The sequence below is a fragment of the Pangasianodon hypophthalmus genome, chromosome 10, assembly GCF_027358585.1.
Source record: "Pangasianodon hypophthalmus isolate fPanHyp1 chromosome 10, fPanHyp1.pri, whole genome shotgun sequence".
Lineage (NCBI taxonomy): Eukaryota > Metazoa > Chordata > Actinopteri > Siluriformes > Pangasiidae > Pangasianodon > Pangasianodon hypophthalmus.
In genome coordinates, this window is record NC_069719.1 from 5,147,883 (window position 1) to 5,174,771 (window position 26,889).

General features: G+C 38.5%; 3 protein-coding genes and 1 long non-coding RNA gene across 9 annotated transcripts in view; 1 reads left to right on the top strand and 3 right to left on the bottom strand.

Annotated features, from left to right (window-relative positions):
• wdpcp (WD repeat containing planar cell polarity effector) overlaps window positions 1–4,998 on the top strand; it is an 84,123-nt gene extending 79,125 nt beyond the window's left edge. The window contains exons 17-19 of one of the 2 annotated variants that reach the window (XM_053237331.1): window positions 892–983; window positions 1,633–1,661; window positions 4,670–4,998. In XM_053237331.1, coding sequence (XP_053093306.1) covers window positions 892–983; window positions 1,633–1,661; window positions 4,670–4,720 — 172 coding nt within the window. In that variant the 3' untranslated portion in view covers window positions 4,721–4,998. The other variant, XM_053237330.1, reaches the window with a different exon arrangement.
• A 1,699-nt stretch (window positions 4,999–6,697) lies between these two features.
• LOC113545001 (uncharacterized) lies at window positions 6,698–11,848 on the bottom strand. Its single transcript, XR_003404574.3, has 2 exons — window positions 11,125–11,848; window positions 6,698–7,184 (listed from the first exon to the last, which is right to left on the bottom strand). It is a non-coding gene; the product is annotated as an uncharacterized LOC113545001 (long non-coding RNA).
• A 756-nt stretch (window positions 11,849–12,604) lies between these two features.
• Window positions 12,605–19,416, bottom strand: otx1 (orthodenticle homeobox 1). 2 transcript variants are annotated; one of them, XM_026944223.3, is made up of 5 exons: window positions 19,146–19,416; window positions 18,959–19,001; window positions 17,099–17,296; window positions 15,765–15,919; window positions 12,605–14,381 (listed from the first exon to the last, which is right to left on the bottom strand). In XM_026944223.3, exons 3-5 carry the CDS (start codon window positions 17,193–17,195, stop codon window positions 13,635–13,637), a joined length of 999 nt encoding a protein of 332 aa, XP_026800024.1. In that variant the 5' UTR covers window positions 17,196–17,296; window positions 18,959–19,001; window positions 19,146–19,416; the 3' UTR covers window positions 12,605–13,634. The 2 variants fall into 2 exon arrangements, with proteins under 2 accessions (XP_026800024.1, XP_026800025.1); XM_026944224.3 differs by having other exon boundaries at window positions 15,765–15,916; window positions 18,959–19,415.
• A 3,991-nt stretch (window positions 19,417–23,407) lies between these two features.
• Window positions 23,408–26,889, bottom strand: part of ehbp1 (EH domain binding protein 1) — a 157,285-nt gene continuing 153,803 nt past the window's right edge. For all 4 annotated transcript variants that reach the window (XM_026944084.3, XM_026944085.3, XM_026944086.3 and 1 more), the window contains 2 exons: window positions 24,965–25,079; window positions 23,408–24,600 (listed from right to left, as the gene is read on the bottom strand). In XM_026944084.3, the coding sequence (XP_026799885.3) occupies window positions 24,510–24,600; window positions 24,965–25,079 (206 nt within the window). In that variant the 3' untranslated portion in view covers window positions 23,408–24,509. The remainder of the gene's footprint in view (window positions 24,601–24,964; window positions 25,080–26,889) is intronic.

Sequence of the window (26,889 nt, forward strand, 5' to 3'; positions counted from 1 at the left end):
TCAGTGTGTGTGAGATATATATATATATATATATATATATATATATATATATATATATATATATATATATATATATATATAAATAATGTGTGTGTGTGTGTGTGATTATATTCAAAATATATATTTATTATATTCAGTCTTTGTGCACTGCATCTCCTGATGCTAATTTTGCTACTTACGTTTTCTATTACTTTTTTAATCATTTAATTTTTGCTACTTAATTGTACAGCACTTTGAGCTACTGTGTGTATGAAAATTTATTATTATAGATAAAGACCTTTCCAAATAGTCTTATTTTCAGTTGTACCATGCATTCTTTGAGCTTTTTATAAAAGGGTAGCCTGCCTTTTCCACCTCCCGGTTGAGTTCTAGCCAGTTTCCACTTGTAGCAAGTCACTACCAAGCCAGAAGGCTACAAGCTAACATACTCTTTCTCCCACATGTGTAAAGCCACTACACCTTACACTTACCCATCACTCTAAATGTCTGGAGAGAGTACTTCACATCCTGAAAGAAAGGTCAATCATGATTCCTTGCACTCCAAGGCAGCCAGGACACGACCGTGATCGGCTGACAATAGGGCAAGCGCTTAAATGCCAATCAGGAGATGCACCAATCAGGAGCCTGCCTACTGTATATAGGAGGAGAAAGTGAGAGGGATATTTCTAAATTCTAAACTACTAAAGGTTAAGAGCGATCTTCTTAACAAGTCTTTTAAGACATAGATTTATAAACTGATCTTTAACCTTGTGTTACAGGACCTTTGGAAAATGGAATGTTAATATTAACCAGATATCATCCATATGTCAAAAAAACAGCACTAAGATTCTGAACAAAGTGTTTTATAACCACTCTCTCTCTCTCTCTCTGCCTTTCTCTCTTTCTCTCTAGAGTTGACTCTAAGGGAAAGATGGACAGCGAGTTGGAAGAAGACCTTGCTGAGACACCAGTAAATCCTGCCCTCTGGCCCTGGAGTCAAACAGGTGTGTGTTTATGCTTGCATGTGCACGTTGCATTGCTTGAGTATTGTGTCTGTACGTACTTGCGTGTGCATGTATGCTATAGTCTTATGCTTGTGATCCCATGCAGTACTTGCACTGATGAACTTCCATTATAGCCATTAATCAGTCCAGTGAACGTTCTGAATATGAATTCAGCCCCCATGTTCCCTTTTTCTAAAAATTTGTTCAACTTGGCTGCCTTTTCTCAAGTTCAATTGTAGTTAACTAGTCATCCCAGAACTCCAATGTTTTATTCTTTTCAGGTCTGCATAATAATTATACTTTTCTTCCCCAAATACATATTTATTGGGCAGTGCTGACTGCAGGCTATTACAGACATTTGCATCAGCCTTCTAATGCGAGCATAATCTTGAATGTTAATGATGGCAAGTGTCGTTTAACATAAAGCTACAGTAACGGCTCGTGTTGAGCTGAACAATATACACACCCATACACGAGTGTCTGACAAAGTATACAGAAGCTTATTCTGTATACTATATAGCTATTTACTCAGCCAATTCCGTGTGTGTGTAATGTGAGAATAAACTCCTCAGACTGGTATGCCCTACAAAACTGAGACCTAGCAAAACCTAAACCAACTGACACGTCTGTGCTTTTTCTTCTTCTGTAGAATTCACGCTTTTCGACCACAACGATCAGGTACGGCTTTATGCTTTACACACTGACTCTGTTGTACAGTGCTTTTTCCATTATCAGCTAGTCCAGTACCAAGGTTCCAGTTATAATGTTTTTGGTACCTGCTCAAACTTGGCACCAGCAGGAACAAATGTTACTTCGGGCTGGGGCGAGATATTATCTTTGTTAATAATAATAATAATGATAATAATAACAACAACATTGTGCTGTTTTATTCGTACAATTGCTTAAGATTTAATACACTATATAGGAATACACTATATGGCCAAAAGTATGTAGACACCTGACCATCACACCCATATGTGGTTCTTCCCCCAACTGTTGCTACAAAGCTGGAAGCACACAATTGTATAGAATGCCTTTGTATGCTGTAGCATTACAGTTTTCCTTCACTGGAACTAAGAGGCCCAAACTGGATAAGCTTGCAAACCAGCATAATACTTAAAACTTAGCTTAAATCATTCCCCAAACTGTTAGCACAAACTTGGAAACACACAACTGTATTGCATGCTGTAGCATTAAGATTTCTCTTCACTGGAACTAAGAGGCCCAAACTTGTTCCAGCATGACAATACCCCTTTTTTCCAAGCGAAGACATGCTTTGTTAAGGTTGGAGTGGAAGAACTCAAGTGTCCTGCACAGAGCCCTGACCTCAACCCCACTGAACACCTTTGGAATGAACTGGAACTCCGACTGCACCCCAGACCTCCTCACCCAACATCAGTACCTGATCTCACTAATGCTCTTGTAGCTGAATGAGCACAAAATCATGAATGGGCTGACCTCAAAGCAACACACATTAAGAAAAGTGTTTGGAGATGACCGCCATACTCACACCACTGAGAGGGGCAATATTAACCAGGTAGAAAGTGGAGAAAGTGCACTGTGATAGCCAGCAGGCAAACTTTGTGGAGTGGCATGTGTCGAAGTAATGGCCATAAGGAGGAGACACTCCTCAGAGAGTGGGCTGTCAAGCTCTGTTGGGGATTGGGAAATGTGTTGACTTGGCAGTTGGTGATAAGGTCCACCTTATCACCTTGCCAGACCTTTCTCAGATCTAGGAAGCCGCTCTCAACAGCGCATCCATTGCACCATCATATAGCCCTGCTAGATGAGTGAGGCTAATCATGAATGGGCTGACCTACAGAGCTTCTGTATAAGGAGGAGAGATCCATCTGACCTCATGCTACCCTGATGATTGATGCATCTTTCATATTGTGGGTCCCACATGCCATAGTTTGTACAGTACTATCCAATCCCATTCCATTTCCATCCCATTCCAGCTGCCACCATTTTAAGAGTGGCTGCCATGGCTTGTTTGGAGCCTCTCGGCAACGCCTGCAGAGGCTGGCCCATTTTCATACAATACCTTTCATTATCATCATTCTCAAGCAGAATCTCCTGGATGCTGCTGCACACATACCATCCTTGTGCACCTCTTTTGAGGAACGGATGAGCCTCCAAGTTGCAGGGGTCAGCTGAGCCATGTCTGCCACCAGGTCATCAATTAGCCTAGAAAGTAACTGGGATTTTTGTTATGTTTAGCAGTCCTTATTTATCATGTTTATCAGTCCAACTGTTTAGGCTCTGGTATTTGGATCAGACTCAAGTTTTAAGCAATTCAACTAAATATGCCAGCCAGGCGTTCCATGTCAGGATCAGCATCGTCATGCAGTCAGCTCAAGGGATGTTCAAGCCAGACACTGCACATTTGGCTTCTAGGGGATTCAGACACTACCTGCACAAGGATGAATTTTGCAGGTATTGAGTGTGTGGTATGGTGAGGGAAAACCACCCAATCATGTGCATCACCACAGGCCTACTAGTTGGTCTGATGCTGGGAGATATGGAATACCAGATAACACAGAAGGAGAACCTGACTCCGCAGGAAGAATGAGGTGTGAATGGAGGGAAACCCAGCTCCACCAGTTCAGTAGTGAAAGAGCTTGGTATGGTAAGGGAAAAACACTCAGCTACACTAGTGGCACAGTCACACACTTGCTGTTTGGATAGATGGTAGGGGAGGTGAAATGCTTAGCAACTCAGCGATACTGCTGAGGGACAACCCAACCCAGTGGGAAGGAGACAGGAGTACCACTACTGAGCAACAAGCAGGCAGTGTAGTGAATAGCTAAATGAATGGCTAAAGTTGGCCAGAACAACTTGAAGCTAGCAGATAACTCCATGTGGTGTACATGTGGTCCAACCTGAGTACAAGTCAAAAAGTAAAGCAAAGATGGTTGTATGACAGCAGTATTTATTGCAAATACTGCACCATGTGTCATTTTGGGATTGTGGCATAAGTGCTCACACACACACACAAGAAGATATCTAGGTGATTCTCACCTTCCTTGGTGGTTAGGATGGCAGAACTTGGAGTTCTTTCAACCAGGTCTTTTTGGGGTAATTCTTGGTTTTAATTGTGAGCGGAAAAATGCCTTTAGTGTTGAAAAACTATATACATACATATTCCATGTAGATCTGAGAGCGTTCAATTCAATTCAATTTTATTTGTATAGCGCTTTTAACAAGGGGCATTGTCACAAAGCAGCTTTACAGAAATAAATGGATTCAAAAAATATATGGTAAACAGTATATTGTAAATATGTGAATTTATCAGTATCAGTTCTACATTCAGTTGATGCTACTCAAATATGCAGAATCTAGCACAGTATGGGATTATATTGAAGTTAATTGTGCAAAATTAATTTATTTGGTATTTTATGCATGTTGGCTTAGTCTTGGAACCATGTTTTAGCCAGGTGTGTGTTGGGCTAATTTAATGTTGGGCTTTTGTTAATGTTTTTTTGTTTGTTTTGGACAATTTATTACCTCAGCCACTATAAAAGCTGAGGGGAAAAAAACTGAACAAAAAAATGTAGAACATTTTAAATAAGCCTTTAATTATTTTTTAGGAGACTGTACTTTTCTGTGTTTGATGTACATGTATATCCAAAATTTGGCTATAATGCATAAATTTTCACTGACATTTTTCCTTTCATTTTATACAGGTGACTAAAGACTCTGGAAAGCTCAAAGTTATTCATTTTGGCTTAGTATGAACACTGAATATGAACTTGTATTTTACTGTGTAGTTGTTTATTAGTTGCAACAACTGTAGTTGTACAAAGGAGCTTTTAAAAATGAAGCTCATGTCTCTCAGGAAATCGTTTAGTGTTTAAACTTCAGTGTTAAATATTCTTGAAACATTGTACAAACTAATGCAAGATGTTTTTGTAAAATGTTAGTTTCACATTCATGTACTATAGTCTTGTGCAGACTGTTTATTACATGCATAAACATTAGAACCTATTTTTTAATAAAAGTGTTTCTAAGTGAACTGTCTTTACACTTTTCATTTAGTAATCACTTCTGGTTTATTTCTGGTATGCTTCATAACTTCATTTGTTTTTTTCAGTTAAAATCCAAAATTGCACAACTCTTAATTCTAAAACACTCAGACTTGTACTGGATTTGCCTTGATTTTGAATAAAAGCATCCACTAAATTAATTGGTTTTGGTAAAACACTGAAATTTCTCCTTGATTGTAGATTGGTATGATGTGGCGTGTGTGGCAGGTGGTTTGGTTTTATTCTCGCCATATTCCATACAAGTGTATGTGAGAAAGAGATTACACGCAGGAGTTATAAAGCAGAGGACGCCAGCGTTTCACCCGTGTCAGGGCTGACGCTGCCTCGCTTTGCCTCAAACTTAATCTGACGGCACCCAGCCACCCATAATCCCCCACAGTATCGTAATCAGTTTACTCTACATTCTAAGAGGATTTCCGTGTTTTCATAAAAGAAAAATACACGAACTGATGCTGGAAACAGATGCCGAATCGACGCGAGACGGCCTTTTTATTGGTGCCACTGGTCTGATTTTGCGTAAATGAAAATCGGTTTGTGGTGCATTCTTGGAAAAGGAATGCAAAGATTATATTTGCAACAAGTATATTAACATTGCATAATGAGTTTGTGATCTAAAAAAATGTTCCATTTGAACATTTTATTCCAATCCAATCATTGTTTTTAAAACCACTAACCCCATCTCTCCCTGTTACCTTAACCATTTCTAACATTTCACACTGCTCAAATGAAAAGTCTGCAGAAAAGATGGTGGTGTGTGTTGATTTTCTTTTGTGTACCTGATCTGAACTGGAAAACTCAACTGTACCAGAAGCATCCTCCATTACAGATAAAGGAAACGGTTTGTGAGCACATGTGCTGAATAAAGAGCCACAACTCGTGTATTGCACGTGGTTGTTAAACAAACCAGATTTAGTAAATCACAGTACACTCTAATTTAGCCATACCTGATTTGAGCAAGTGTTTAGTATTTTTGGTTAAAAAAAAAAAAATGAAAACCATTGATTTGGGAGGAAAATTACTGTAAAACGTGATGTTCCTTTGCTGCTGATCGTCACCTGACAATCCTGCAAAAATAAATCAGTAATTTACAACCAGAACTGTCAAACTGGCAGGAAATATCGTCATACATAATTTATACATAATTGTGGCTGAAAGTAGTACAGCCAAAGACCTGTCCCCTAAATTTCCAGTACAACTTTACAGAGACGCAGGCATCATAACAGACGTCTTTTACCTACAACCGCTTTTGAACCAGATAGCGCATGTTTATCAGACTCAAAGACTCACAAAGCCCCGCCGACATCTCATAAACTCACTCCACTGCACTGACAGAGAATACATAAAACAAAAAAGGCTTTTTCCTTCAACAAGACCTTGTGTTTTAGCCAGCATGCAGGCATTAGGTGGCTGAACACTGTAAGACTGAGCATTTTGATGGCACTGGTACTCGGTAAAAGTGACGATCACAATTCTCACAGCACTGTTGTAATACCTGAGCGTTTCGGCCGTGTTCCACACCACATACTAATACAATAAGGAGTTTGGCAGTATGTTAATGGTGACTATATTATTTAGGCATCCTATTTATTATGCTGCCCTGAATTCTCATTGAACGTGTATTACTTGCGTCTCACAGCCCACATTATGAAATGTTCCTCTGCAAGTAGCTCACAATATCATTTTATTCCAGAGAGTGTGAAATTACAAAATCATACATCCTGTAGCTGTAAGTGGGAATTTTTTTTAATTAAAAATGCTTCTGTTAAGGTTTTATATTAGTGACCAGAATAAAGTCATATTTCATAGCTATTCCTTTAAGAACTACAGAAATGCATTCATATGATCATTTAAATGTGCAACACAGACTGCAATTCACCCTTTAGATAAAAATAAAGTGGAAACTGTGGCGTTCCCCAGGGTTTGACACTACGTCCTGTCATTTTCCCTTATATCTTTCATACTGCAAAAAAGACCAACATGTTAATGAATTTGATTGTATAATTAGTTTAGTTGTATAGTCAACCGGAGGAAATCCACATGGACACAGGGAAGAACTTGTACATCTCCACACAGACAGTAACTCGATCTCAGGATCGAATCGGAACCATGGAGCTGGGAGATGACACGGCTTCCTGCTGCACCACTGTGCTGCTTACTAAAAAGGGAAAATTTAAACAAAAGGATTAATAGATACATGCTACTAACCAATTGATCCTCAGTCTACACACTGCAAAAATTATGTTGTACAGTTAAAGTTGAATATCAGATGATATTGAATGTTTTGTAATCAGTTATCTAAACATGGGCCAAGTTTCTATACTTCCTTTTCATCACTAATTATATTTAACCAGGGATTTGAATAAACATGCAAAAGTAATTTTTGTGTAACAGTTCTTGTTTTCTCATGAAAGTCTTCCTCAGGCTTTTTATATCCGTGTTTGCATTCCCCTGTCATTTTATTTTCATATTCAACTGTTTTCACAAAGCCTTTCAGATGTCATTCAGACTTTATTGTTCATGGGGAGGTTTGAAATATGAGACAGCACAAAAATAAAAGCATGAAATGTGCTGCAAAAGGCTGATTTTCAACACTGGTTGAGAAAATTTCTGTCTCTCTGATGCTTTTGAGTTTGTTCTTGGGAGATGCTAGTGCTAATATTAGAAATTAAGCCTCTTAGTTACCTTCATTGCTGACACCTCTGCGATTAATCTCTCACCAACACACACCTTTAAATCTACATGCATTCAGCTTTGTCAGGACATTTTTTTTAGATTGTGTAGGAAGCTTTATATGTTTAGTATGGGTTTGCTTTAAAAAAAAAAAAGGACAAACAAAAAAGGATTGACACAATCCTGGCACCGAGCCCTTAATGCTTTTCCCAGCAAATTTGCTATTCAACTGCATTCTCATATTCGGCTTTTATTCCTGTTTGATTGCCGTGTAAGCATGCCAGGTCTTTAGCTTGGCCAAGAGAAACCTGTTCTGCTGAAGCCTGACAGGTTAAAAGTTCACTACACCATGACGTACCTAGCAAAATGTTCAGGTAGAAAGGTGTGGCGCAGCCGTCCGGTTACCTGAACCTCCGAGAATAAACGCACCAAACTGTTCAGGCCTCTGTAATTAGGGCTGTTAAGAGCTATTATGCCAGTGGTGCGATCAGGTTGCAGCGTTGTCAAGTAAGAATGTTGAAGTTCCTTTGTGGCCTTAACCTAGACAACATCATGCTGATGTCTCTAAGCAGCAAACATGAGGCGCTTTCTTCACAAAATACAAATTAAATCCTAATATAAGAGTACAAGACGACGTGTAGGGAAGAGAAGGTACAACTGTAACACTGAGTGAAAAATGTACAGTACTCACTCATGATGAGTAAACTTGCACTTAAGTGCGACACTTAAGCTTGATCCTCTATCTTCACATGTAAATAAGTTTTTTTTTAAATAACATATTTCCAGTTTTGAAACCTACTGGAGCTCAAATTGGTAGCATCTGTCCTGGTTTTTGTAGACTAAATAAATTAAGGGTGCTATAAGCAGAGATTCCATGAAGATCCATTCTACATGTGTTTGTTTTTTTCTTGAATTTTGTTTTTGAAAAGTATAAAGGAACATTTTAAGCTTTTTTCTTTTATATAAACTGTATCCTGTTTGATTGTAGAACACTGGTGTCCCACTTATATTTTCTTCACCTAAAAGGAAGAATTATATGCATGTTATATGTTGAACACCAATTTAAATCATCTTTGGGTAACTTTATAAAAAAAAATAAATTAAAAAAAAGCTAAAAATTGTACCAGTTCTCCCTTATTTCTAAGCTTTACATGAACACTTGCATGGTGAGTAAGACCCATGAGTTCTCGCTGGTGCATCAGGCGGTCAGTGACCACAGACTGTCCTGTGTGAGTAAGATCATCAGGATACATCTTATAGTTATAACCCACTCTCAGGACTTAAACCCCTAAATACTGTTGCTATTAATCCTTGTCAGTGCGCCTATTTTTTCTATCCTCAGCATTTCTGTTAAACCCACGAGCACCTAAATCAGCAGTTTCTGTACAGGGGCACACGGGCATCTCTTCATCTCGTCACTCCACCACATATTCGGCTTCTAAATCCCTTTTATAGTTTTCCATGTGTAATTATAGTGCAGTAATGTGGCCCTGAGAGTTTATTGTCCAATTCAACCTTGTGAAGGCATCAGTGAGGCGATGGCTACAATCCTAACCACTGATTACTGTAAATACCTATTAGGACCAATTTTTTCCCCACCAGAAACAGTTACACACTCAGAAAAAGTGTATATTAAACTGTACATTTCCTTCACTGAAGAAGTGCCACCTCAGTAAGAGTACAACTTCATGGCTTGAATATGTCTCATTTACCTGGAAAGATGCATTTAGTGTTCCCTTAAAGCTTTGGAAAGTAATTAAGCTCCTTGTGTCATTTTAAAAGGTACATTATATCCACGTTTCAAGGTGAAAGACACATTAAAAGGTACAAAAGATGCCCCCTTGATGGTACCAGCCCAGCTACAATGAAAAGTATGCTTTGGTACCTTTATTTCTACAAGATAATATTTACCTCTTTTTTTAATTTCATTTGTTTATCTATCATTTAATTTTAGTTACATTCTTAAACCTTGTATCTTGTTAATTATAAATTTTAGCGTTTTTTTTTTTTTTAACATAAATTTAGAAAAGATAAAGTTTGTGGAGATTATAGTGCTGAGAAGTTTTTAACCCGGAACTGGACACAAAGTAAAAGCAGTGATTCAGTGCAGCGACTGTGACTGCAGGAGGCTATTAACCCACCATACACACTACAGACCATACACACACACACACACACACACACACACACACACACACACACACTGCTCAAATACAACACTGTGGTGGTGCGCGAGAGCTATAGCAAAAAGAAAGAAAGAAAAAATATATAATAATACGCACTTTAATTCTCTCTCTCTCTCTCTCTGACAATCAAAGAGAAATAAACAGGTTGAGGTTTTTACAACCAATATCCAGAAATAAGACCAAGGAGCATTAAAAAAAATTAAAAGATTTTGCAGAAATGAATATTGTAATACATGATTTTATAAATAAAAATGAGCAAAGCGGTTAATAAAAGCTATTATTCCGGCTACTCCAGACATTATGGGCGCATAGTGTAAATAATATGCCACTTTTTAATCGAAAAGAAAGCTTATTATTATTATTATTATTATTATTTACTACTGAAATAAAATCGGTATCATTTACGATCGTTTAAACGCGTGATCCAGTTTTAGAGAATAAAAACCATCTGATTATAAATTTAAAATCTTACATTTCATTGTTGAGCTTTTTTAGGTGAATGAAATCCTGTAATAAATCCAGCCATATTCACTCCACTGTACATCATTACATAATGAAATAAATACCAAACAGTAAATACACCAAGTTAACGGAGACCTCACCAATAATTTAGTTCATCAATTGTACCTAATCATTAATTATAACTTAATGATTATCAGAATAATAATTAGTATGTAATAATTAGTATGTAATAATTGCTAGTCTTATTCCGTTTTAGAATTTAGCCTTTAACATACGGATTAAAATATTGTAATCTACATCACTTTTCTCCTGAACTTTTCCCCCTAAACTCTCAGGCGTTGATTTTTTTTAAAAATCATATTAAAAATAGTTTCGCAAAAGAAATAAACTCAGGACAAATGTGATATGATTTTTTTTTTAATCAAGTGGCTATTTTAGGCTAACAGTGTAGTGCAGGCAAGATATCGAGTCAGAATGAGACACTCAATTGGCCATTGTCATCGGTGTGTGTGTGTGTGTGTGTGTGTGTGTGTGTGTGTGAGAGAGAGACACACACAGACAGACACAACTCTCACTCTCTCACTCTCCCAGATGACAGACTAACGCACTAAGCTATATGTAATAATGGAGCAGAGGGCAGATCTGTGTTTCAGACTGCACACATTTGCGACCTGCGTTAGATTATTATTCCACTTATCAGCTGTGAAACCAAGCAAACTTACGCACAAAACAAAACTTTCACATAACCATAAAATAAAACAAACTTTCATTAAATACCTTTTGAAATTCGCTCTCTCTCTCTCTCTCTCTCTCTCTCTCTCTCTCCCTCTCTCCGCTCGAGCAGGTGCACCGCGTGCACACCGGAAATGCTTCTTTCCGCTCCAGAATGTTTGTTTGATGCAGATTTTACAGACGCGTGCGTGTTTATGGAGCGGCCTGCTGTCTGAATCCCAGCAGCGACCCTCAGCCCGAGCAGCAGAGCAAACATGTCCTCAGTCCCTCTGCGCGGTGTTGATTCAGCTGCTACTTTATTAATAATTAACATACACCAGGCGCGCGGACGCTGATTAAAGTCACGTGGTGTTCGCTCATTAGGAATAAATTGGGGAGTTGGTCTCTGATTACTATGAGAACCAGTGATTTTATTTTATTCAGATAATTGTGGGAATGATGACATAAGATTACTAAGATTATTAAGATTATTATTACATAAACACATAAGGAATGCAATAATTTTCCCTTCCGGTGATGGAAGGCACTAACACAGACTACAGAAGAGCATTCCTCGTGCTCTTAAAAGCCATATTAGCCAAAAGCAAAGCTGCTCTGTCGGAACACGCTCCTGTACACAGCTTCATTTTTGCCCTGACGGCCAGCTTCCTATCCACTTTTGACCCATTAACCCAAAACCACGCCCACATAATTACCCAATCAGGAGTGGCGATTTGGCCGCGGGCTGTTGAGGGGAAACTCACTCGGGTTCTGCAGAGACACAAGTGCCTGCTGTCTCAAGCAATTATGATTTTTTTTTTTTAGATCAATATGTAAATATATGCCTGTGTTTAGAACATTTTGCTTGATACAGCCTCAACAGAACTGCATTCCTATACATGTATTAACTCTATAATGTTACCTATTTATATATAATACAGTTGCGCACAACATGCTCATGCAAAAGTATACAACAAAAAGTACACAATGCATAATAGATTTTTTAGTATATATATATATATATATACACACACACACATACACACACACCACACACATACATACATACATACATACACACACACACACACACACACACACAGACACATACATATATAAGAAATATGAATAAAAGTAAAAGCAGATGATAAGTGTGTAGTGTTAATTTAACACAGCTCCAGTGAGTCTGGCTGAGAAACCAGTAGCGCTGTGAGAAACTGTGCAGTTCAGTCTGTGAGGGGGGGAGAGGGGAAGAAAAAAAAAAAAAAAAAAAAAAACATTTCCCAGCAGCTTAGCAATGACATTATTTCTAACTTTCCTCCCTGAAAAGATCGCGTGAAAGAAAGCCGAATGTCATCCTGTCTGGCCTGTCGAGCTGTAAAAAACCTCCATAACTATTGTGTTACTTCAAAATGTTTTCCTTTTTACCCAACATGAGCATTTGCAAATGAATGATATGGTGGGAGTTTACAGCGGAAAGACTACACACACACACACACACACACACACACACACACACACACACACACGAGGCTGTGTACAGAAGTTGGTAGTTAACTGTTCTTTATTATTTTCATTATTATTACGGACAGGAATGTAATGGCCTGCGCCTGAAATACATTCAACATCTCACTGGCATTTTGGGAAAAATGTTCCTTAAAAGTCCACATTTTCTCTCCAAAAGTGGGGGAAAGTCCTTCAAGTGCTTCGAAAATGTGTCCGACATCCGAGCTGACCGCTGAAGAAAACTTCTCTCCTCATGCACCAGTTTCTGCTGCCGATTAACCGGAACGAAACGTTACCCAGATTCTCCTACTCTAAATTTATGCCTCGTATTTTTTTCCTTTACATGTCATTTTGCCCTACACACATAGGGCCTCTCCTCCATACGAAAATCTTTTTTCCTCCAGGATAACCAAACCGAAATGATCAGCACATCAGAAGCGAGTCCGGCGGCGGGCAATTCTTCATTTCTGGGGGGGAAAAAAACTGGGGGGAAAAACAAAGATTTAACATAAAAGTATTAAACCATCTCAGATTCCGTCAACGCCAGCTAAAATGTGGTCACTGGAACGGACCCATATACCTATGTACAAGATTCAGCTCGGCTCAAGCTGATTAAAAACACAAAAATCTCTCGAAGCCTAAAAATAACCGATTTAAGAAAAAAAAAAAAAAGCTGTACAGAGTTCAGAGTCTTGCGCAATGTGTGATGTTTATTTTACTCCAGAGCTGAAGAGGGGATTGGGCTGAAAAGATGATGTCAGGTTGCTTAAAGCCGACTGTAATCTTCATTTGAAAAATGAAACGTTTTGCTGAAAGAAAAAAAAAAAACTCTTCCACATGGTCGCATGTTTCTCCTTCTCCAAACACAGGGCTCTTCTTTTTTAGAATATGATGCTGAACATCTATTTTGTTAACTCTGTAAGTCCGTATAACTTTTTTTTAATATACTTATATATAGAAACTTAGCACACTATTAAAAACAGTGAGAGTGAAGTATGTGATTGAGTGACTGAAGGGTGGGAAAAAGTGAGGGGAGAAAAATAAAATAAAATACAATAACCACCACCAGATCACAAGACTTGGAACCTCCAGGACGCCTGGTCTTTGTAGTCCAAACAGTCCGCAGTGTTGAAGTTGAGCTTCCAGGAGGATGCCGCTTGCTCCTTGTAATCCAGGCAGTCGGAGGAGTTGAAGGTCAGGCCGGCGCTGCTGTATGCCTGGTGATGGTGGTGGTGGTGATGGTGGTGACCTGAAGATTGGCTGATGTGGTGGTGGGGGTGTGTGGGCATGGAGGACGGCGTCATGGGGCTTAGCTGGTGCGGGTGGTGGTGCGAGTGCATGGGTGCCAGGTAGGAGCTGCAGTCCACGCCACTAAAGTAGGATCCGGATGGTGTGGGGTAGCTTTGGCCATACGCCGCCGTTTGGTTGTAGGACATGGGGTAAGAGGAAGAGGAGGCGGAAGAGGCTGAACCAGAGATGGAGCGCTGCATGCAGGAGGCGCTGGAGGGCGGAACAGGCTCTGAGAGAGACGAGGAAGGAGGTGCTGAACCTGGAGACATGGCTGGGCTCCAGATGGACGAGACCGTGCCAATCGAGGTAGACATGCTGTTGTTGGTCGAGGATGAGGAAGAAGAGGAGGTGGAAGAGGAAGCAGAGCCGGCGCTGGAGACAGCCGGTGGTGTGAACTGGCCGCTGCTCTCGGAGCCCGTGCTTTCTCTAGTGGGAGAAGATTTTTTCTTCACTGGCCGAGCTTTTGTGCTGCTGCTGCCACTCTGCTGCTGCTGACGACACTTTGCCCGACGGTTCTTAAACCACACCTGGAACACCAGAAACACACACAGACTGAAACAAGCATGCACAAAATTGTATTCTGTAGTTGAAAATGCAAACATACAATGACCTCCCTTTTCAGCACCTAGAGAAGCAGACCGTCATTCAGACACATTTGAAATACAATCACACCCCACAGAGCCACATTAAATGATTAAAGAGACCTTTCGTGCATGCCTGAAGGGCAAAACCAGGAAGCTATTGTACAGTAGCAGTGTGGACAACACCTAGTTATTGGCTGTTAGTTGCATTAATTTGCATGAAGGCTCTTTCTGTTCAGGCCTGTGGATCTCATTACAGCACAAGGAGGTGGCAGGAAGATATTAGGCTATCGAGTTTCTCACCAGAGATGGTAATTCAATAGTGCAAGGAGGGTCTTTCCATCTACAGTGTTTTATTTCACACACCAACACAAGAGCAAATAAAATTATACTTCAGTAAGAGGTGCTTGTCCTTGCTAGATGTGAAATCATTCAGTTTTTCAGAACAGTTATAAATCAGGATTACAAATTATCATCAGGGATGTAGTGAGAAAGAAGCAGATGTCTTCATTTCACAGTTTACACCAACACAAAGACTTCTGATAATATAGCAGTCAAGCTGTTAAAGCATTCATTCTCAGCTATAGGGCTAAACATCAGTCCTTAAACAACAGCTCTTCATGTGATTTAATGTTCAGTCCCTGCAAGACACTGGAAAAAAAAGGAAATTTCATCCAATTGAAATCCCAAGAGTACCTTACAGGATGCGATTTCATTTGGTGAAAAAAAAAGGTAACACATTGCCACAAGTCCAAATTAAATACTTCAAATAAGCAGCTTAGCCTTGAACACAAAATGCACACGCTAGGTTAATAAAAGTCCTCCAAGAAAGCATGCAAGAAATTTTACAGCATTCAGTAGGGGGAGCTGTTGCAAACTAGCCTAGGTGTTAGCTTGGCATTTAGGAGCATAAAAAAACAAAAATGAAAAAAAAAAACAAACAAACAAACAAAAAAAAGCATAAGCATCTAGTAAAACTTTCTAAAAAATATTTGTTTGCTTTTAATTTTTACATAATGTGTACGCGCTTATCGATTTCCCGTATAATCATGTTGTAAACACCTATAAATTAATTTTAAACATGTGGGCTGACACGAAGTGATTTCTTTGACACTGAGCAAATAAAATTTATTTCTCCTGAATTTGCCTGGAAAGAGTTTCTGCAAAAAAAAAAAAAAAAACAATTTTTTTAATAAATAAATAAATATATATATAAATTAAATAAAAAGAAATAAAAAAAATTCAGACAAAACAATACGTTAAATAAGTTCCTTCTGTGTTACCACTGACTGTTCATGTAGGATTTATACATCATTAGTGGAAACTTACCTGCACTCTGGACTCGGGGAGATTGATTTTTAGGGCCACTTCCTCGCGCATGAATATATCCGGGTAACGCGTTTTGGCGAAAAGAGCTTCAAGGACGTCGAGCTGTGAGCGCGTGAAGGTGGTTCTCTCTCTCCGCTGCTTCCGGGGCGTTGCTGCTGGAAAAAAAGACGAAAAGAAAGAATTAAAGCTTCTGTGGAAAAAGTAAAATATTTGTGAAATAGAGAATTTGTGCTTTCACTAAATATGTCCCTCCTTAGTGCACATCCTTTATTTAAGTAGGTGAAATATGCTGTAACTATTTTTTAATTACTGTGTAAAAACGGAAGTCATGCTTTTAAAAATCTCCAGAGAATAAATCTGCAGTATAAAGTATAAATCTGTAATTATTCAAAATAAATATTAAAGTAGATGTGCTGTGTGTACAGCCCGGTACATGCGCACTGCTACTGAGGAGTTTATGCGCTTTTTAAAGTCAAATTTCTGTCAAAATTGTTACACTTTAATTTTTATTCAGAAATGAAATGCAAATCAAAATGCTTAGTGCTCCAGAGTTAAATCATGAACACACTGGACAGTTTCTGAGCAAGAGAAATGGAGTGGAGTGAAAACGACGGTGTAAAAGTTCCTCAAGCATGCAAAGTGATCGGGTGCAAATCTAACCAGAAGCTCAAGCACTGAAGTGTTCAGACTCCACCACTCTCCATCCTGATTACAGACAAAGCTGAGCAAAGGTAATATCAGACAGGCCTACCTGGCAAACTAAACTCCCAAGCTAACACACTCACGCTAAAAGTGTATCATACGAAATATTCTGAGTACATCATAAAAATACCCCAAGTAGATCTCTCTGCTCCTAATGCTGCTCCTTCATTCTTCCTGCACTGCACATTTTAACATACCTGACTCAAATCATCATCTCATTAACACACTCTCCAAGAGCTGAAAATGTGTGTAGTGCAGAGAAACACACACTAAAGGCTGATGCAGACTTACTACTAATCCCCAGGATCAACCGCAACGCAGTCGGTGGAAGATTTTTTTTTTTTATTAAAGCCCCTAAACAATACTGTAAAGAATAACAGGAATGTGAGCTCCATTGTTTATTAAATCCGTGTGAATAGTGTGCTTGTTTGGGACTTTTTGTTGTCGATTTAATACACATTTTGTGTTGTTCCATCAGTTTGTGTTCTAGTTAACTTTTTTAGATATTCTTTAATATTGCGGAAAGCACTGTTCGAGAGCAGAGTGTAACAGGAGTGTGTGTTAGAGGAAAAATTCAAAATGCACCACGGTGGAAGCTGTATATGTTGGTAATGGTGTGTGTGTGTGTTTACCTGGATAGCCGACGGAGGGATGCAGTAGGTCCATGGCGGCTCCGCTCAGCCCCAGGCCGTTCATGGCGTAAGGGGGCTGTTTGAGGTATGACATCATGCTAGAGGCAGGCGCGGGTCGCCCCGGTTCGGCCCAGATCGCGCGCGATTCGCCCCGGTAATGCAGCTTGCCTGAGCGCTGAAGCCTCCAAAATACAGATCCTGAAACACCAAGTCAGTGAGGGATTAATGCGCCACTTATCAAACAGAAAGAGGGGAAACACTGCCACATGCAAACAGTAAATCTGAAGGGGGGAAAAAACAAACAAAACAAAACAAAGTACTATTTAACACGGTACTTTCTGTGAAAATTTTCTCTTGTTAATGCGAAAAAACCCGACATTTAAATTGAAGGACAAATGTAGAACAGATTAATAGGAGTAACTCTTAAAAAAGCCACATAATTAGAGTCTCAAGCGGCTTGAAGTAAGTCGTAAAAAATGAATAAATAAAAATTGTCTTTGCATGTTTTAGGCGATGAACATGCATATTCTAACAACAACAACAATAATAATAATAATGCATATTCGTTAGGAATAAATGTGTGAGCACTAATTTGTCGAAATTTTAGAATTTTTTTTTAGAAATTATTGACTGTCCACAAGTCAACAGACCAAAATAAATCTTGTACCGGTTTAAAAAATTTCAGGTAAACTATATTATTAATTTTCTGCGATCGCATGCGTTCAGCTCGACAGATTCAGTTTATCTGAAAAGCTGAAATGTACACTTCATGTAGACCTACATACCCTAAATCACGTTAACTTTATGCACTGTTCATTGAATTAATGGCCAGAATGACCTGCTGTAATGTGTGAAAATAAAAGTTAGCGCTTAACTTGTAGGCCTCACTGGCCTCCAGCTCACAGAACAGCCAATTTTGGAAAATCTTACAGTCGTTTAATTGAATTCATTAATATTTTTTAACGAATGTGGAGATTTAAAGACAGAAGAGCCAGGTTTTAGTGTAAGCATTATCCAAGAAACAAAAACCACCACCACCAAACAGCTAGCTACCAAACTTCAGGGTGATTCTTTAAAATAGATCATTTACATATCGTCTTAAATAAAACAACTATTTAGATTATTTTTAACTTCTACATTTATTTTCCCTGCACTATGAAAGGAATGTGTTGCTTTATATTATAAAGCTAGTTATTTAAAATGCTTAAAATGATAAAGTGATGAAAAGCACCGCCACATGTAGCCGGATATGACAAAATAAACTCAAGTCTGAACAAATAATTAATTTTATATTTTTATTTATTTGTTTTTAAATGCAATAGACTGACATCTGTGTATTCAGACCTTTAGCTTTAACTATTTTAACTTAACTAAAGGAGAGATCCTGCGTGCAAATGAAGCCAATTGCAATGTAGATTAGAGCTCCAGGGAGCATGGCTCAGCAGCGGCCTTAGCACTGCACTAAATTACCAAAAACACAAAAACCCGCCTCTCCAATTAGGCTCGAAGAAGCCCAGAGATCAGGACATCAACCCCAAAAGTGCCAGTCCTCCGTGAAATTAAAACATGAACCTCTGTTTTTAAAATTAAAAACCTCTGTTTTTTAAATTATGTCATTTAATTTCAGGTGTTTATGGTCGAACTAGAGCACAACTCCACCGGTACTAACACCAAATTTAGCGACTTACCATCAAAAAGAAGTTGTGGGGTAAATAATTCAGTCTTTAGACATGCATGCAAACTCATTTCAGTGCACGATTAAATAGATTACAGGTAGACATCATTGGAAAAAGAAAGAGAAAGAACAACAAACAGTATAATACAAAATAAAAATGTTAATAATAATAGAATTTTGCTTACCTCTCTGAACTTCCTTGTTGGATATATTTTCACAAATTGACACCTGAACAATAAAAATATCCAACCAATGCAGAGATCAGGAAGGTGAACAGAAAAAAAAACCAAATAAATAAGCTTTAAAACACTCCTGAAAACAGGCAGTCTCTGTGTGGCTGTTTTTCCTCTTTTTAATGGTTAAATCACACACCTGCTCAGCGCTGTGCTTCGAGCGCGATTCCGCAGTTTTTATACATCTGTATATATAAAAAATAAACCAAATAAACTCGTTTTAAGCTTCCGGAGGCTCGGCGGTGTAAAAGGTGATTGCTAATGTAGACGGATGGAGATTGATCACCTTCTCCTAAGCCTGCCTCTCTAAGAGCACAGGACACCTGCAGCTTAGCGCCGTGCCAACCAATCAGCGCGCTCCTCGAGCCCAACTGACGTCGAGCACAGCCAATCCGCTGCCGAGACTGAGCTCGAAGCCCCTCCCACTCCATCCTCCCTTCGTGACAGAGCACAACACAAACCTGCAGCAGCGACTGAACGACTTTTGGAGAGGAAGAAAAATTCCTGAAAACGCAAAGCGTGTTAAAATTCGGTGCTTGAACGGATTCAGAGGGAATTTAAACTTTTATACAACAAAATAAAATAGTTTTGAGCAATAATTTAGATTAATACAAAGAGTGTGAATCGCTTAAAAAGAGAAAATGATCCAATGTTGTTTTTTTTAGTAAGTTCATGTTATTATTTTATTAATTTTAACAGAAATAAGAAAAAATGTGGCGAATGTGGAAATAACAGAATAATGATAAAAAACATGCATGTGATTTAAAACTTCATCAGTGTTTGGAGCAAGTTACAGATTTATAATAGGAAACTGAAAAAAAAAGACACCGAATATGAATTAAAAATATACGTCTCAAGGAATCAGTGGCAGAAATCTAACCTCAAATATACAGTAAATAAACAGCGACATGGATAAACAACCTGATAAAAAAATAATAAATAAAAATGCCGATTAATCTTCCAACTCTTAACTTTATTTGTAAGATGTGTGTCTTTTAAATCTACACAATCTAACGCGCACTGATTTAACGCGGGATACAAACGCGGTATAAAAAAAGTTTAATTTATCCACTTTATCTATTTTCATTTTTCCTCGTGAACCCTTCTCATGAATATTAATGCACGCCTAATCCCCACTTAGAATTAGATTTGGGAATAGTGCTGAATAAAGTTTAATAGGCGGGCTCTTTTAAGAGAGAAATAAGGAAAGATTGAAAGAATAATAAAAAATCAGAGCCGAGAGAAAACCAGAGCAGCATCTTGTTTTAAGGATCTACTACAAACTACAGCAATAAAATAAACAGATATGACGCGGAGTGTTTCCTCGGCTCTTTCTCTCAGGCTCGGGGATGGACGCGCATTTTCATTTTAAGGAGCTTCGCTTCGGGGGCTTTTGTCGGTGTCACCAAAATAAACTCGCTCTAATTGAGCTCCGGTCTGAAAGCGAGCTGATGTTCAAAGCAAGTGACCGCCGTAAAGGAACCAAATTACATTTTTTTGTAGGCTCTACTATACGGGCCATCTGAATCAAAGAGCGGCTTTACAGAGATCTGGAGAGATCCACACGTCTATAAAGTCATGGAGAGGAGAAGTGGCCTATAGGAGGGAACTGAGATGCTTCAGTCAATAGCGCAGAGAAAAACAATGGAGAAAAAGTTATTGGGTGTTACAGAGAGGCTTGGAGGGGAAAAAAGCAGCTGATGATGTCTTACTGTTTCACAAGCTGTTGAACTATTATAATATATAAGGAAAAATATGAAATACGAAAAATCTAAATGTATAATAATAATAATAATGATACTACTACTACTATTAATAATAATAATAATAATAATACAGAACGGTACTTAAGAAATGTGATCCATCAACCCACAACATTATTCCACATTAATTCCTTAATTAATAATTAATTAATTAATTCCTGCGATGCTTTCTGTTTATTCTGTTCTCTCTCTCCCTCTCCCTCTCTCTCTCTCATATAAAACCCCTGAACGAAGTATCAAGTTCTCAAGTTGTGGATCTTTTTTTTTTTTTTTTTTTTTGTACTAAAAGCATTTTTGTCTAATCCCAAATTGCACACGATTTTTCCCCCCTGAACGCCGAGCTCGCAAATCTCGGGATTAGAGGAGGCGAATAGAGGAGGTGGAGGAGGAGGAGGACGAAAAGAGGGAATCAAAAAAAAAAAAAAAAAAAAGTTTTGTCTCTTTAGCAGGCAGTATTGGAGCAGCTCGCGGGATTGTAGTAGTGTCGATTCTTATTACAAACGACGAGGCATAAAATAGTGATATATTCAGAGGGAAAGAGGGAAAGAGGGCCTTCTGATCCAAACACCGGGACTGTTGTGACCCTGTGCTTTATTCTCATGAGGAGACGGTGAGGAAGAGCAGCTGAGGAAGAACACCTGTACCAAAAAAAAAAAGTCAAGAACCGGGATCCGAAACCACGGAGCTTTCTTCACTGCCTCTAAAGTGCGGCGTCACGGCTTTATTTATTTATTTGTTTGTTTGTTTGTTTATTTAAGAACAGAAAAACGGTTTGCTCCGCGGTAATCCAGATCCAGACTGGGCACATATCTGAGATTCAGGTAAGAGAGTTGTAACTATTATCTTGTAGCGCTTGTGAGAATTAGACACAGTAAAATCCTGAATGTTCCTCAGTGTGTAAAACTGTTTATATATTTTAAAAATGACTTCTAATATTTTCATCTTCAATCCAGTTAAACAGCTTTTATAAATTCAAGCTGCTATTTAAGTTTTGGTGTTTATCCGAATCCAACCAGATTATTTTTAAGTAATAGCTTTTGAATAGTTTTTTTTTTTTTTTTAATAAAAAACGTTAATAAACTAACCTTTTTTCCTGTCAGTTTTTGTTGTGTATACTGTTCTGATCATAGTAGATTAAATTTTATTTTCTGTCAAGTACAATCAACTAACACACAAACAATTAGCTGTGAATTCAGGCAAGTTATTTAGAAAACACCAGAATGTTGTATGTTGTTCACCAACTCAAACAAATTTAAAACTGACTCATTTATAATGTTATATATAAAAATGATTCAAAGCTCAAATCATAACTGCAGCTGATTGGAGTCTGCGGTTGCTTTTTTTTTCTAGAAACTCAATGTGATTTAATGAGAAGGCTACTTAATTTGTCACATTAGTCATATTTAAAAAAAAAAAAAAAAAAGTTAAACATCATAATTATTGTGAGACGCATTAGGAGGCAGATGATTACACTGGTTGTGTTTAATAGATAATGGTGGCTGTTTCCAAACTGCTTGAAATGGTTTAAGGTGGTGATTTTATTAGGAAAAAATCCCAGCACGGCTTCTTTTATACAGATTACACGGCCAAGGCTGCAGGAAAAAATACCCATCATGCACGCGCGCGCGCACACACACACACACACACACACACACACACACACACAGAGAGAGAGAGAGAAAGAGAGAGAGAGAGAGAGAGAGAGAGAGAAAGAGAGAGACCACTCGGACAGGGGGAGAGAGGGAGGGAGGGAGGGAGGGAGGAAGAGGGAGAGAGGGAGAGACAGAGAGTGATCAGTTAAGTGATTATTAAGTGTGAGCTCTACACACCATTACAGTCACCACACAGATGTGAAAGGAAGAAGAGGAGAAACAAAAAGTGTCTTGAGGGGGGTGTAGATTAATGTGGAGGTATCAGGGTAAGAGGGAGCCGTCAGAGCTCATTTTAGCCCATAACATGATCAATTCCCTCTCATAAATGATACTTTTTAGCTCATGAAGAGGGAAACCTTCAGTGTGAGCAAAAGCAGAAGCTCAGCAAGAAGTGCTTTCTCACATCCCTTTCCCTCTGCGCCATCAACCTCAAATTACAGATAAAAAAACATGCAGTGGCGAATTCACAGTACGGCAGAGTGTGTCCAAGCAAAATAACCACGTTTTCATTTTATTTATTTTTGTTTGTTTATTTATCATCACTTTTAGTTTGAACCACTTTAATTTTAATTTATTTTTAACCACATATTGTCCTTTAATAAGTAATACAGAAACATGAAATGTATATATTGTCTTTCATTTAGCTAATATTACTCTTTAAAAAAATTAGTCTGCAATTTAAAAGGCCAAACTACCCCTTAACCCATGTTTGAACAAGAGACTAAATATTAATTAAAATGTGAATAAAGACAAGTATTAAAAAAGACAAGTATTAAAAATAATATTAGGTTAACAGTAAAGTTTTTTTGAAGATGTAAAATATTTTTATATTTTTAAAAAATAAACCTACAGTGTGCACTAGCCTAGGTGTTTTTTTTTTTTTTTATTTCTTTTAATTTGCATTCCTTTTTAAATACCAGTCACAGCAAACATCAGTGCTGAGAAAAATAAGAAAATAAGGAAGTAAGAAAACAAGGCTGCAGATGTTTTGTTAAGAGTATGAAAGCATTTCAGGTTTTATTGATGACTGGTCATTTTAGGAATAAATAAACAATGTTCACACGATAAGACAGCAGCACGCGAGGTGAACCAGAGAGATGCGTATGAAAGCAATTTTTAAAGTATACAATAAATATTAACAAGGTCCTTGAGATAATGCACAAGGTTGTGAAGATGGTTAGTCGTCGCAAAGGACAAACGACAATAAATTAATTCTGATCTCAAACTGCTCCTGGAAATAAGATTCCACACGCTCTTTTTTCCCCTCAAACAGTGAAATGAAATGTACATCTTAACCATTCAGTCTAAATAAAAGTACTTAAAAGTACTCTGTAATATTCTCACTATGGAACATCCCAAACTTTTTGGTAAAACAAAAAATTTAAAAAGAAAAACACAATGTGTGTTTTCTTTCTTTCTTTCTTCTTTTTTTGTTTTTTTTAAATGCAACATCCCCCTTGAAGATATCCTATACATTTAAAAAGTAGTTCAATTAAAAGTTACACATTAAGTAATAAACACTGTTTGGAATAAAAGAAGATATGCTGAAACTGTTTAGTGTTATTATAGTTAAAATGCAGATTTTTTTTAAAATGCTAAAATGAAAAACAAAAAACAAAACAAACAAAAAAAAAAAAAACAGTCCCTATAAAACAATGTTGTGTTGTACCTCAAAATGTTCAGTCCTAATCTCCACTGGGAAATTAACACACATTCGTATGATTGAAGCTACGCGTCTGTCTGAAACAACAAACAGTAAAAGTCAGTGGATCGTTGTGGAGCTTCCTCTCTGACATGGTTATTCAGTTCTTCAGAAAAGTTTGTTTTTATCACATAAAAGTACCTTTTCAGCACAATCAAAACAGAACAGGAAAGAATGTATTTGTGTTGGTGAAATGTAATCTCTCAGTATAAAGAAAACCAAAGGCATTAGTGAATTAACACGCACCAGCCCTGGGCTGCAAATGCTGACCAAACTTTCCTCTAAAGCCAAAATAAACATAAGTATGCAATGCTCATTATAATAGTAATAATAATACAATCTCAAAATTGTAGTAAACACTTTATGTTTTAGTGTCTGTTTGGAAATCACTGAAGGACACACTTTTCTTCTTTCTTAGCCATCTTTCCTTTGTTCTGTTCCAGAGTCCGCTCCAGGTGCTCATCCTCCTCCTCTGCCCTGCAAACGCACACAAACACACAAACACACGATCAAAGGTCCAAATGGACGGGCAGGGACTCAAGGACATGACACCTATGCCTCGGACAACTCTTCCATCTTCTAGTTAGTGGAACTCTAATATTCTCTCCATCTCCTGATTCCTCACTGACCTACATACCTACATGACCTCTGAACACAAAGTGAACACAAAGAGTGTGTGTAAAAACAACTCTGAACCAACTTTGGTGATCCAAAAGTAATGGAAAAGTCATGCCTGGGCACTTGTAGGCCTCGTCCGGGCTCAGCTATCCCAGAATGCCTTGCTGGAAGACAGACAGAGAGAGAGAGAGAGAGAGAGAGAAAGAGAGAGATGTGGACATACTCTTTTTCCTGTGCGTCGAGATCCCGGACCAGGGCGTCGCGTTTGTTGACCAGTATGACCAGCTCGTCTAGAAGCAGCTGCTCCCGATGCTTCTGGGCCTCGGTCTTCTGCCAATCTGAATTCAGAGTAAGAGAGAGAGGCACTTCAGGAAAAAAAGCACAAAAAAGCACGTTAATCTAATGAACATCTTTACCTGAGAGTGGAAAAAAAGTCAAAGCAACTTCTGGACTCAGAGAACTCTCTGCCCAGTCATCATCCAAACTCCACTTAAACCTTACCACTGGACTTTGTAAACAGGTTCCGACTTCGGAAAACTTGCGAGGGCTATTATAAGAAGCGGCTGCTGCTTTCACAAGAACCCAACCCTTTTTATCAGCAATGAAAAGCTAACAATTGCTCTACTGCGGTTTGGCGAGTACATCAAATTAATCAGTGTGGAACTTTAAAACATGAGAACTTTGGCAAAGAGAGGTAAACACAAAGACAGCACATTCTGTTCAACCACTCGACATGAAATTCCTAACACTCCTGAACTGGACCACGGACTCATGCCACGATACAGGAAAAAAATAAGATTCTTAAAGAATCTAACTTGTTATTCCTAATTACAGCCCCAAATTTAAATTCTTTAACATTCATTATATCAAAACACCGAACCTACCTACTGGCACAGGTTGAAAAAGTAAAGGTTCAAAGTATGTGCCTGTGTGTGTGCGTGTGAGAGAAGTGACCTGGCCAGGTAGGCCGGCCTGCTGGTCTGAAATATCAGCCCGGCTAACAGGATCAGCCATTACTGATACGAGCGGAGATTAGGGCCTTGCTCACAGCCAACAGGACATTTGGTTACCAAGCCTATTCTTCAGCTCAACGTAAGAACATACTGTGCTGGAGTGAGTGTGTATTCTTCATTCACACACTTCACAGTAAAAAAAAAAAAAAAAAAAGCCTAACCCCTATAAAAGTGCAAGACCTTGTGCTGCTCAGGGCTTCTCTCACTAACACCATGTGTCATGTCAACATTTAACCGTGATCGATTTCTGCAAAAAAAGAGTGCAGGACATAAAACAGCCGTTCAGCCTGCTCATGCGAAAATGTCAATCCTTAAAATAAGTGGACTTTATTAAAAATAAATATTTCTTGTGTGCTGCGTGTGAAATTGCGGCAGCGGGGCGGTATGTGTGTATCACGCTGAGAGCCGAGGTGGGCTCTAAAAGGTCTCCTCTGCTGCCTCATTTAGCCTTTGAAGTGAAGCACAGAGGCAAAATGAACACAGTACCAATATTTGACGAGTTATTGGGCGCTCCAGCACCAAAGGAAAGTGCTCTGCTCCTCCGTCTTTAACCTAATCAAAAGCTAATGCTGTGAGTGCTCTGCAAATATGTTAACACATGCTTGTGGTTTCAAACTTTTCTGTGAGAATCAAAGAGAGCAAGGTAGAATATTAGTATCTGAGGGAGTCCTGTAAATTTAATGATGATAAAGAAAATTTTATGTTTAATAAAAACATTATTACAGGCCTCACTTCTTTTTCACAAATTCTGTCCCTATCCTGCTTAATTCACTCTCCCACTGCATTAAGGAAAAAAAAAGACAATGGCCACTTCACAGAGTGAGTGAGCTACAGCCAACAAAAACTTTCCAGAAAGGTAGAGTGACACACTCACAGAGAGAGAGAGTGAGAGTGTGTGTAAGAGAGGCACTGTCGACTCAGTCCCACCTCCATTTCCCCTGTCATCACTCTCGGCCAAAAAGCCAAAGATGCTCCCCAGTGGCAGAGGCAGCATGCAGCTGTCAATCAAGCCTTGAGCGTCCCACCCTCCTCATTAAGAAGGTAAACAATGAAGAGGGGCAATGAGAGACATGGACGAGTGAACAAGCAGATCCGCCCCTCCCCTTCACTCTGACCCACCTCAACCTCAGTCCCT

Bases quoted from the DNA above. Each gene is read 5' to 3' on its own strand.
- otx1 (XM_026944223.3), bottom strand. From the start codon at position 17,195: ATGATGTCATACCTCAAACAGCCCCCTTACGCCATGAACGGCCTGGGG. The intron at 15,920-17,098 runs GTAAACACACAC...CTTTTTTTCCAG, and splicing joins TCCCTCCGTCGGCTATCCAG to CAGCAACGCCCCGGAAGCAG. The intron at 14,382-15,764 runs GTAAGTTTCCAC...CTGGTGTTCCAG, and splicing joins TCCCCGAGTCCAGAGTGCAG to GTGTGGTTTAAGAACCGTCG.